The 12,362-nt window shown below is 40.9% G+C and overlaps 1 protein-coding gene across 2 annotated transcripts in view; it reads left to right on the top strand.

Annotated features, from left to right (window-relative positions):
* Positions 1-12,362, top strand: part of ATG3 (autophagy related 3) — a 161,059-nt gene that overhangs the window by 89,186 nt on the left and 59,511 nt on the right. For both annotated transcript variants that reach the window (XM_086934097.1, XM_086934098.1), the window contains exon 9: positions 8,120-8,154. In XM_086934097.1, the coding sequence (XP_086790223.1) occupies positions 8,120-8,154 (35 nt within the window). The remainder of the gene's footprint in view (positions 1-8,119; positions 8,155-12,362) is intronic.

The raw sequence follows: 12,362 nt of genomic DNA, 5'->3' as shown, positions 1-12,362 counted from the left end.
TCCAGATAAAAGATGGTCTTCTTACATATCTACTGAACTTTGTGGTTTATTTCACTAGATTAGTTAATAGCAAGAAAAATATTCTGTGTACCACCCGCAATCTTTGTCTTGTGTTGACACCAAGAGGTTCAACTGATTTTAATCTCTCACTGGTGAGACCTCAGACTGGAGTCTTAAGCAAAACAAGCTCTCTGTCATTTCCTTCGAGCTGCTGCTGTGGGCGAACTTCGTTAAGGACTTGTCTCATAATTCTGTACTGTATGAGGTGTGGCCTTCTACTTGTGCAGGGATGCATAGTTGCTTGGATAAGATTCCTGGACTAGTGTCCTTGTATAGCCTTTGTTCTGCTGTAAATTGTAACCTCTTAGCTTGCTTTGTTTCATCATTAGCCATGCCTGCTAAGGATTCAGCTGAGGGCTGATAGCTTTTAGAGCTTGGCTTTTGGCTATCGGAAACGCCTGGAGGTAGCTTGAAGACAAGAAAAGAATTTTGCGCTTTCGCTTCTTTCTCCTACTCCTTGTTTAATTTTCGTATATTTTTCTGTTTAGCTTTTGACATAGCTAAACACATTGACTTGCTGAGAATGAGTGAGCAAAAAAATGTATTTGTGGTGCCTCAGCTGTATCAGAGGGATTAGCAACATGCTGACTCTAGAGAAATGCTTTCCAAGTTATTTTTTGCGCAACGAGGCTCGATTGTGCGTGAATTTCTAGTGCATGAGTATACCTGTATTGTGAATTCCACCCGCACGGAGAGATTTTCAGCTGAAATTCTTCTAATGCTTTTGGCTTAGGCAGACTAGGTAACTTGTCACTCAGCGGCGAGCCAGAGGGGGATTTAATGATTTTAACTTCCCCAACCAACAAAGATAATACAGGGTGAGCAGTTAAAATTGGTCCATATCAGACATTCCTGTTTGGCAGGAAGACGCTTCTTGTTGGCACCACAATGTTAAATCCTGCATGGAAGGATTGTCTGAAGCACATGTGAAAGGTGTGTGCCCTTCAAAGGGAGCAAACAGGATGCCAGGATAATTTGTGTGTATCTTCTGTCTGTTGGCCGAAGGACTCTACTTCTGTCCTATCGGACTTCTTTCTCTGGGTTTGTTGCAGATACAGTGCCTGCTTTAAACTGCAATTTTGTAGAAGATGTAGGAAGACACTTGGATTACAATAGTAGACTCCTGACTCACACCCACAGAGCCCACCTTTAAAATGGCCTAAGATGTTCTCGATATTGGATTTGCCCTGAAACCTTGCATGTATGGTCCAGTTTGCAATAAAGCAAACGGGAACTACAGCAAAGTTAGGTAGGCCAGGGCCTGGGAAATTTTACTCCAATGGTCAGAGAGGAACTATGACTTTCTTAGGTTGTCATCCACTCACAGGCTGGTGAACCCTACAACGCTTGACCTTCTCCCAGCATTCATCAGAAAACCTTCTGAACCTGTAGAAAAAACAGACATTGGCGTAGCCAATATGTCTCGCTCAACATCCTGTGATTCTGGCCAAATCACTTAATCTCCCTGTGATTAACAAAAAACATAACAAAATAAATGTCCGTCTGTAACGCAACTGGTGCTCGTGTAAAGCGCTCTGTTAACTTCAGGTCAATTTTGCACTATATAAACATCCAGAGAAAAAAAGTCTCGCCTTTGGGACCTTCCTAGTGTTTAACTATGCAGCACATTATCCTGGGTGCAGTGCCACCAGGAATTGGTTAGCTACACAATTACTATACACTGGGTCATGCAGTCTGATCCAGGAATACATGCATGCTTGCTTGATATGTGGAATGGAAAGTGTATCAATCAAAGTGCACAGTTTAAAATATTTTGCAAAGAACGCCCCGTTACGCCTAAGGCTTGCAGAAAGGCCTCTGGTCGGCGATTATGGGTCACAAGAAAAGAAACAGTTCATCCGGGGGCATGCTGGCACTCCTCTTTCTTGAATTACTTCAGTCATCAGGGATTAAATGAGGCCTGCTTGTTATCATTCTTAGTACAACGTAGTCTGTGAATTAAAATCCTGTATGCGGTACATTCTAAGAGCGGCTGACAGAAGACAACAGAGATATTTTTACATATTAACACCTTTCACAAAACACCAGTGTGACGTTTTGTAAAGTTTGATTACATACTTTCAGAGTGTTTTATAATTTAAATAATTAATAGGGAGTTTTGCACAGCGCTGGACTACACTTATTATGTAAGTGACTTTCATACCCCACCACCACAGAATTATTTATCGTTATGTTTAGAATCTGTTTACTTGCCCAAGTGTGTACGTACACATTCTGAATGTAGCTCAAACAATTGTAAAAAAAAAAGGGGGGGGCAGATATTCCAGATGCTGCTTTCTCAAATTAAGTCAATGACATTTAAAAGTGCAATCACAGAATCGAACATTATCTTAGCATGAGATAAGCACTTGAGCACTGTATGGGTTATGGAAAATGCTCAACGGCCTCTCCAGGGCATTGTTCTCAGTCTGCCCTTCTGCTGTTTTTTTAGGTCCAGCCTAGAGCAGCGTATGCGCTGCTTCCTCGACTTTTAGTAAGGGGGTTTTCAAAGTGCTAACAAAGGCTTTTGCTGGCCTCAACTTGCGTTCACGCGCGCAGCCGTCATGTGGGTTTCTGTCAAGGCTCATTAAGCCTTGCATGCCTCTCTCCGCCTTGCTTTATTCAATTCCCTTTCCCTCCCCCACCACAGATTGCGTCGCTCGGTAACTTCAGCCTGAACAATCTGTCAAATGTGTGCACATCTGAATTTAACTTTCAGTATATATACTTTGTTAAACATGCATATAGCTGCATATTCACACCATTAAACGTGCGCGACAGCACTCCTGGGCTTGTTTTATTTGACACAGTAAAGTTACCATCTTGCATGAGCAAGGGAGACAGGGTATTTGGCGAGTAAATCTACAGAAATTGTACAAGAACGTCCAATGTCAGAATTACTGCTCTGGCAGGTAGTTAAGTATATGATCTTTCTTATATTTGTCAATTGCCTGTATCTTTATTGTGGGTGTATATCAAGATTTTGGGATTTAATTATTTTTCTTTATAAAGCAGCGTTGTACGTTGCTGTCTTTTGCCCTGAGGTCGCCATTCTTGCTCATTGCCCTCTCTCTCCTGTCAGAGCTGGCTGCTATGCAGGACAGTACCTCCTTGGAGATCTCTGCAATCAGCTCCATGATGGCATTGCTAGCATGCCTGCCTCTGTCTGTTCACCTTTTAACACCATGGGCTTCAGGGTACGTCCTGTGTGGCAGCGTTTGATACTGCAGCGTTTTGGTCTAGCTTCAAGAGTACTCCAGTTTCTCTTTACCCAGTGGGCTCCTCCCAATGATTTGAGGCTTTTGTAAAACAAGGACAACTTTTTAGTGTGCCAACCACCATACTTTCATTTATAAACAAACATTTGGCCTGTGAAGCCTTGCTAAAATGGCAGAACAAACATGGCATAGGTCTAGTGACAACCAAGAGCAATACATGGACGACAGTGAAGAAGTTTTAAAAGAGAACTTAAAAATATGTTATTAGTTCCTCAGTTAAATCAACTGACAAAGCTTTCATGGAGTCTGTTGTTAATGACACCGGAAAGAATGTTAAAGATTTATCCCAGATAGTTTGTCCCAGACCCAACCTTCTGGTAGTAGCAGGATGTCTAGGACAATGCCTAATTCTGAGTGTGCCTATGTCTCTTATGTAGTGAATTTTATAACTAAACCTATGAAATGGCAAAGTCTGGAGTGTTCTTTCATGGAAAAATATGGGGCCATTGAGTTGGCATGTTTCTGTGCCAAAATGATTTCCAATACTATGAGAGTACAGAGTAAGAGGATTGATTTGTGCTGTAAACAAGAGAAAACACCCTGTAAACTAGCATTGGCAGAGCCAATAGGTCTCGCCTTTGGGACCTTACAAGTATTTAGTTTGCAGCACAATATCCTTGGTGCAACAACATCCTTGGTGCAACAACATCAACTGTTGCATGGGTAAACACTTATAAGGCGAGACCTATTGGCTATGCCAATGCTTGTTTTATTTGTGACGTTGTCTAATTAAAATAACATTATAATTGTGCAAAAGCATCCCAAAATAAGCTACAGAATTACGTTTGTTATTGTCCACAGTGACTCAGCTGTAATGCGTATTCTTTCACTCCTTGAGGTTCAGCAACATTTTAGCTTATGCAAAATATTCATTTTAGCGTTTTTACCGAAAATATAAGTTTGCCTAGCATACCCGTTCAAGGGAAAGGATTTCAAATACTTACAAAAAATAAGAACTTGGAAAAAAAGAGATGGCAGCAGTGGGAGGCAGGGGTCTCTGAGGCAAACTAAAAGGGGGGTCTTAGCTTAGAGGGGAATCTTTACAGAAAGCGCAGCAAATGAGGGCAGGAACGAAGGAAGGCAGCTGGATGGCAAGCGTAGAAGGTGAGACCCCGTAGAAAGAATAGACACTGAACAGGACACACACTGCTGTAGAGGAGGGGATAGAGTTTTGATTCTGAAGTCGACAGAGAGCGGAGCAAATGAGGGTGGCGAACGGAAGGAGGGGGTTGTATTGGAAGTGGAGAGTAGGGCTCCCTCACCACGTCAGCTGCTGGAATTTTTGGCTGTTTCATGGCTCCTGAGTCCGTGGCTGACACGGCTGGCTTAATAATGAGAGCAAGCCTTGTACACATTTCTACAGGGCAGACAGGTCCAGCGCAGGCGATGTTTATTTAATATAGAGCTGGTGAAGGAACTGCAGTTTTATTGTCAGTTTACAGATGTTTACAATCCTGTTTCTTAAAGCTCATTGTTTGGGCTGTGAGAGGCGTTATGTGGGCCAGCTCTGCCTGATCCCCAGGGAGCACCACACCAGCTCCTATTAATGACTGCAGAACATTCTGTTTATCAAAGGATCTTAGGGGTCTCCTTCCCCCTCCTTTCCCTCTTCCCCTCAACCTAGGTTTTAAAGCATCCCTGTTTAAACAGGAAGAGGGGAAAATGCACCGGTCAACTCTGAAAACACAACGGAAAAGGCCGAGAATGGGTTCCTTGGCAGCGCGCGCACCTCCTGCTCTTTTGAAATGAAACTAAGGACTGAAAATAAAAACAAGCATTAGAAAACAGACTACCATGAGAGCATGCACCATTTAGTCTTGCCGAGAGGCGTAAATACCAGACTGCAGACAGCGTCTCGGCCCGCACCAAAGAAGCGGTGTCCGGGACCATTTAATGGCCAGTGGTTTTTCATTTATTCCCACAAAGAAAAAACAGCAGTTATATTTTATTAAAAGACCCTATTTAATAGGCTTTGCATGTTATATTCATAAGGAATGTTTAAAACTCCAAGTATGTTAAAAATGAGTAAAGTTGCTGCTCCAATTTCCCTCTACATATCCAACATGCGCGTAGCACCTTACCTGTGCTTTCTTGAGCTGTTGTTAATGTTCTAGGCCCCTCGTAAATAACTAGACCAATGCTTCTGGAAAAAACGCTAAAAACACGTTCCATCTCACATAAGGACATCAGTTGATTACTGAATGTACGCAGATACGGTGAATACGTCCTTAAAACCAGACGTACGTTATCAGCAGTTTCCAGTTTTAAAGCAAGACTAGAGGCTTCTTTCTCTTCAGTGTGAGTAAAGTACATGGAATAAAACTGCACACACCTGGAGGCATTGTAACATGAGTCCAGGTTAAATACATAACCAGGCAGTCTGATTTCCCAAGGAGGTATTTAGGAAGAAAACCATCTATTTTTGGAGAGAGGACTTGTCTTAATATGTAGAGCTACCTGCTTTGGAACTGGGGATCCAGGTTCTAATCTGTGCGTCTGTTCTGCTCATGCCTACCAAAAAAACAGATTGGCTGTGCTTTAAAAGGCATGTTGTATTTGGAAAGCTATATCAAGATAAGGCGTTGTTATCGGAAAACCCATATTAAATAAAGTCTTAAACACGATACAAAACAAAAATACCATCGGTTTCTTAAGTACAGAAGTGTGAAAGCCCAAAATAAATACAGTATAAACGAGCTGAGGAAAGCAAACTAAAGAAATGTACTGCATACCATGTGTTTATGAAGTAGAAATTCAAGAAGATAAGCACATTGTTAGACAGCTGAGGAATGGCAAGCCACACAAAAAAGTGCTCACAGAGTATCATAAATAGCAGAAAGAGTCTTTCACTTCCTGGCATTCACCAGAATCAATTCCCTTTGTGTATCAAACCAGGGATCCATCACGGTAAGCCTGTAATTGCACATTGGTCCCAGTCTACCACAACCATTGACTGTCATTGGCGCTTTTCTCTTTATGGTGCTTTATCCACTTAAATCTTTAAATGCATATGGTTGTCCTTATTGTATTTTTGTCATAGTGGTGTCGGTTTGCTTATTCAATTTTTCTCTTTTTATAAATTGGAGTGGTATTTTTATGTCCTGTTTTCAACTTTTAAACTGTTTTGGTACTTCTAAATGATTTACACATGTTTTAAACCCGCCTGCTCTGTGTCACACCTACCAGGGATTGAGTTAAGATTTAAATTGCTGAAACCTTTGACTTGACTTAACAAGATAGCAACTTTATTACTTGTGGTGGACGCCAATCCACCCCAACTATTAGACAACTTTTTTCACACCTAATTCCAGCCCCTGTCCATTGATACGTAAACATGTAAAAATCGGAGCCTTGCTTGAATTAAACAAGCCTAATCATATAGTCTGTTAAAAGAGCTCAGATATAAGGAGCCATAATTTGTCGCCTCACTACATGACAGCAAAAGGGACTAGTGGAATTTAAAAAAATATATATTTTGGCAGGTCAAGGTAATTTATTATGCGTTGTCCCCCTTGGGTAAGGAGATATTTGATAAACGTTTGCACCCTGGAGTGACACAAGATGTCATGTGTGGCTGTGAGAATAAAGAACTCTGCGGAAAGGACACATTTCTGGAGAATAGAGAGAGGCTGAAAACGCTAGCAAAACAATTAAGTGTATTAGAAAATAAACAAATCTATGTCAGTTGGGTAAGGGATGCATATTAAGTCTTAAGAGTGGGAAGGGATGTTCTGTATGATCAGATGCCTGTTAATTTAGGAAACTGGAATAATACGATCTAATTATAGGACTGCAGAATATGGAAATGTTATGGCAATTTAATATTTAGTCTGGCCTGACAATGTTGGCAATTACTTCGTATTATTGGATAGCCCCTTGATGAAATGATGTGTGGTGGATTCCCTTCCTCGTATAATGGTCTTTGTTTATGTAAGGGTTGTTCCTATGATAGAGAATTGATAAGTGAATAACTTGAATATAGGTAAGATTTGGTGAAGTCCTTTACAAGAGAAGTGTGGCTTAAGTGAAAGGACCTCAAGACATGCTATGATTACCCAATCATTAGGATTTTTAGGGTGTTTGTTTATAAATAGGTACATATTTTTGGGTTGTGGAATGCACAGTACAATGGTAGTACCCAGTGGACTCAGTCATGTCTCTACTGTGCTTTTCCAGTGATGAACTGAAGTATGTTTTGGGTTCCTCACAATTTCTCTGATCTTGTAACTGTGCCACACACGTTGGCCACTTCAAACTGCCTTCTACAATTAATATTGTCCATGAAATAATCCTATTTGTGAGATATTTACTACTCAAAACCTTTTCTTACTATGTTACCACTGAAACCGTTAATAAAAACTAAAGGTGTATTTATCAACAAATATTCAAAGCAGTGATCTAGAGCAACACAGCATGATTGGGATAGTATTTGAAAATTGTACGTTGAATACTTTTAGCGAATTCCAACCCTGAAGCCTTAAGTGCAGTAAAGCCAAGTTATATGCATGATCTCTGGTGACCTCGCTTTGGGCTGAGTTGTTCTCTTTTGGCAGCCAATAAAGTTAAGTTATATTGTGTGTGAGTGAAGTCTACTTACGTTCAGAATATTGTTGTTTTCGTTGTCTAGGGTCACATTATTCCTTATTTTTTACTGTTATAATAAATTGTGAGGAAATTGGCGTTTGAATGTAATTATTGTTTACGTTGTCAAAACATTGCAAGTAACTATTTCAATAAGCCTAGATATAAATAACTTAATAAGATCTGTGTTCTCTTGGCAGAATATGAAGAAAGTGGGCAGTTGGAAACTGATGATGTAAGTTAACTAACTTAATTTTTTATTACCATATCTGAATATTTAAACTTAAGAAGAATTAAAATGTTTAATGTATAGGTATTGTCAAAAGGGACACCTATTATTTGCGCTTAACAAATAGTCTTCAAGATAAAATACCAAACTTCTACCCACAAACTTTATAGGTTTCAAAGTATCGTTATTCTGAGCCTCTGATGGTTTGAAGCCACATGAAAAAAATTGAACCATGCTCTGTTGCATGCAGGTTGGTACCTAAAGAGCTCTCGTACATTAAGGAATCTCATACTCTGAGCAGTTTTTTTACAAGCATTTCCCAAGATATAAGCCAAAAGAGTATTGATTCATTTCATCCAGTATTTTTGATTCACCATGTAATTTCGCTTGATGCTGGTAAATCTATAAAACCTTGTCAGCATCATCAACTTCAGAAACCACAGTTCTCATAAGCGAACTCTTTATCAAGGTTTTTTGAAGTGCCCTGTTACAAATGAGTGCACTCAGTGCAGTATGTAATCTCAACTATAGCAAGTCTTGGTCGTTTTTTTGTGGGTGATGCCAGTGGTGCTTCAGTGTGTGTCCATACAAGGAGATTTGAGGGGACGATTATTTTTAATCTGTATAGTTGTCGTTTTCACTCTCACTTTTTGCCACTGGTTCTGATGTTTTTCAACTGATGTGCACTGTGTACCTGCCAACCTAACCCCAGTGCCGTTTCCCTAAAAACAAGGTATAACCGTCTAATTGTAACACAATTGGCACACATGTTAGCAACCTTGTAAGTCCCAGTAAGTGGTACCTAGGGCCTGGGTACTAAAGATGGTCCCTCAGGGCTGCATCATGTATTATGCAACCCTAATGGACCCCGTACGCATTGCTTGCAGGCTGCAATTGAAAACTGCATGTCATGGTGCAAAGCCATCAGGAAAAAAACGACATGGCACACTCACTGTGTTCCATGCCAAGGTCACTACATGCAATATATATATGGTAGTCACCCATACAGTAGGCCTTGTAGCCCTAAGGCTGGGTCTATTATATTACATGGCAGGGCATATCTGCATGAGCAGCTATGTCCCTGTGCTGTCTAGTTCAATTACTATATGGTACAAGTAAACAGGGCAGACATCTTGAGGATATGTACTGGGCACTGGTCATTTCGAGTTCCCCAGCTACATGATGGCTTTACTGAAAGCAGTGGTGTTTTGTATCAAACACTTTGTCTTAATATATCTGTATTAGTATGGATCCACGTAGGTTCCAGAACTTTCCACCACAGAAATGTGAGGAAAATGTGTTTTTTTGGACACATTTTTAGGTTTGCAAGAGATTCTGGGTAACAGAACCTGGTGAGAGCCAGTCAAGTCACCCCATCCTGGGTGTCTAGTTTTAAAAAATGTATAGGCTTGCTTGGTTTCCCTAGGTGCCGGCAGAGCTAGGGTTCAAAATCTACAGCTAGACACTTCGCAAAAAAGGGTCAGTTTTCACTGTAGAAATAAGTGTGTCCACGTTGCGGTTTGAGCCATTTCCTGTCGCGGGCCCTAGGCCTACCCACGCAAGTGAAGTACCATTTTTATCGGAGACTTAGGGTAACACAGAATTGTAGAACTGTTATTACCTTTTGACTTTCGGTGCATTTCTGCCTTCCAAATGAAAGACAATGTGTAAAAAAGAAGTCATTTTGAGAAATTATCTATAATTCTCCTACTAGTATGGGTACTCACAACATCGGAAATGTGCAAATATCTACTGTTTCTAAACTCTATATTTTGTTCCTATTTCAGAAATACATAGGTATCTTTCATACCAATTTCTCCATGTATATATTTTTCCAAATGAATTGCTCTATACCCGGTACATAATTAAACCATTGCAAGACGCTGCTCAGTTATTGGCTCAGGGTTCGTCGGGGTCTTGGTGAACCTACAAGTCCTATATATCCCCACAACCAGAAAGGTCCAGCGGATGTAACCGTATATTGCATTCAAACAACTCTCATAATTCGAAGACGTTACAGGTGAAAACGTTGGCATAAATAGCAGTTTTTTTCAAATAATTATCAATTTTTCCTATATTCAACTGTTAGTTTCTATAAAGAAACCTTGAAGGATCTACACAAATGACCACTTGCTGAATTCAGAATTTGGTCTACTTTGTACTTTCCAGGATCCATTATTGCTTTCATACCCATTTCTACCATTAACTGGAAGAAGGTTGAAAGCACAAAAATAGGCTATGTTCTCGAAAAATGCCAAAAAAAGTGTAAAAAATGTTGGTTTTCTGACAAAAGTCAGCTGGTCCCTGAAAGCTGGGAAGGTGGTGATTTCAGCTCCACAACTCCTTTTATGATACCTTTTGCAAGGAAAAAAACAGGTGCTTGCATCTGTAGCCCTTTTTTCCATTATTCAAACAAAAAAAATAAGTTTCCTGTAATTTGGCTAATTTCTGAGTCCCCTCCAGGGCAATCGACAAACCCTGGGTACCTTTAAAATCGTTACAGGGGCCTTAGCATGCACTACCCCAAATAGCTAAAAAAGGGCTTAGCACAGGGGGCTAAAAACATATGTCACCCTTAAGGTAGTCCTTGGACACCCCTAAGGCCAGGGTGCAATGTATTTAAAACATAGGCCATGTACTTTTAAGTTTTACATGTCCTGATACTGCAACACTCTTGAATTTGTTTTTCCCTACTGCAAGGCCCATCTCTCCAATAGGATAACATTGGGATTACGCCATTACATTTCATAAGTGTAATTCCCAATTGTGAAGAAAATTTTTGAGTTTGTTGTCTCTGGAATCCCAGTTTAAAATCCAACCTTATGGTGAGGTCGGATTTTAAATTAGAATTCTGAAAATTCCACCTTTAGAAACGTAGCACTTTTTTACTTTAGCCATTTGATACCTGCCACATGTTTGGGTAGGGTAACAGCTGGGTTTTGTGCATTCCCCCTAATCAGCCACACACAAAGGGAGCGTAGGTGTGATTTGATGGGCCATCCTAGAAAAAAGACCCAGCCTCACATCTGAATAGGTTGTGTTCTGTCCCCACATGAAGGCTGCATATCCCCCCTGTAGTGAGTCTGGAGTCAGGGCAGGAACGGAGTATCTCTGTGCATGTCAAATACCTGTCTTTGAAGTCTTCCCCACTTCAAAGGCAGAACTGGGTATAAGTATTGGATCTCTGACACCACCACTTTTGTACACTTCTGGACCTATGGATACTTTGCCAGAAAGGACTGCTGTGTTGCTGAAGGACAGCCACTCCGCTAGACTGTTGCACTGAAAGATCTGTTTTCTTGCAGTGCTGACCAGCTGCTCTCCTGGTCTAGGTAGGAAGGAGTGGACCTGCATCACTTGACCCTCTGATCCAAGGGCTAGTTGGATGGCCTCCTGATCTGAAGTCTCGGGGACATACAAGACTTCCAACTGACCTGTTTCTGCACCTGGACTCTGCCATCTTTGAGTCTGCCCTGCCAAGTAGTTCCAGCCCAGTCCTGGATTCAAGCGAAGGATTGCTTTATGGCCTAAATATCCCGATGTCTCTTCTGCAGCTTAGACTACCTCTGTTTCAAGAAACATGGCGAGAAGCCTAGAACTTGCGTTCTGTTAGCCCATGATCTAATCTTGAGGCTCTACATTTCAGACATCAGACACATTATGACTGAAATAGCACTGTCTTTAAATACCTTCTGCTTTAGTATGCCATTACAATGGACTTCTCTCATGAACTTCCACCATGCCTCGTCATCAGTTACCAGCCAGTGCTGGATACTGTAGTGATTTGTCTTTTTCAGGAAATCCATGATCAGATACTCTCTCTGTGTTACGAGTGCCTCTGCTGTCTCTTCGTTCCAGTGTCTGTTACTGCCCATGCTGTCCTGTTTCTTAGTGTTGAATTTAGGTTTCTGTTCCTTCTGTGGCATTGTGTATCAAGATCAATCAGCAGACGCTGTTTGTGTGTGCGGTAAAGGCTTTCTAAGCATTTATGGCACAGACCTCTGGTTCACCACAAATCCTGGCAATGATTGCAATAATGGGCCAGGTAGCACTGCCTCTTCTCCCAAATGGAAGGATTTGTGTGTTCTTTCCCTTGAATGTTCATAGTTTACCGAAAGATACTTTTCATTACCACACCAAATAAGTTTCAGGCAAGCCTACCAAAAGTGCTGGTCCGCTATGGGAATCTTTGAGAGTTTCATGGCTGCAAGTTG

The sequence above is a fragment of the Lissotriton vulgaris genome, chromosome 8 (genome assembly GCF_964263255.1).
Source record: "Lissotriton vulgaris chromosome 8, aLisVul1.2, whole genome shotgun sequence".
NCBI lineage: Eukaryota > Metazoa > Chordata > Amphibia > Caudata > Salamandridae > Lissotriton > Lissotriton vulgaris.
Note: the sequence above shows the minus strand (reverse complement) of the source record. Positions and strands in the feature narration are given on the sequence as shown.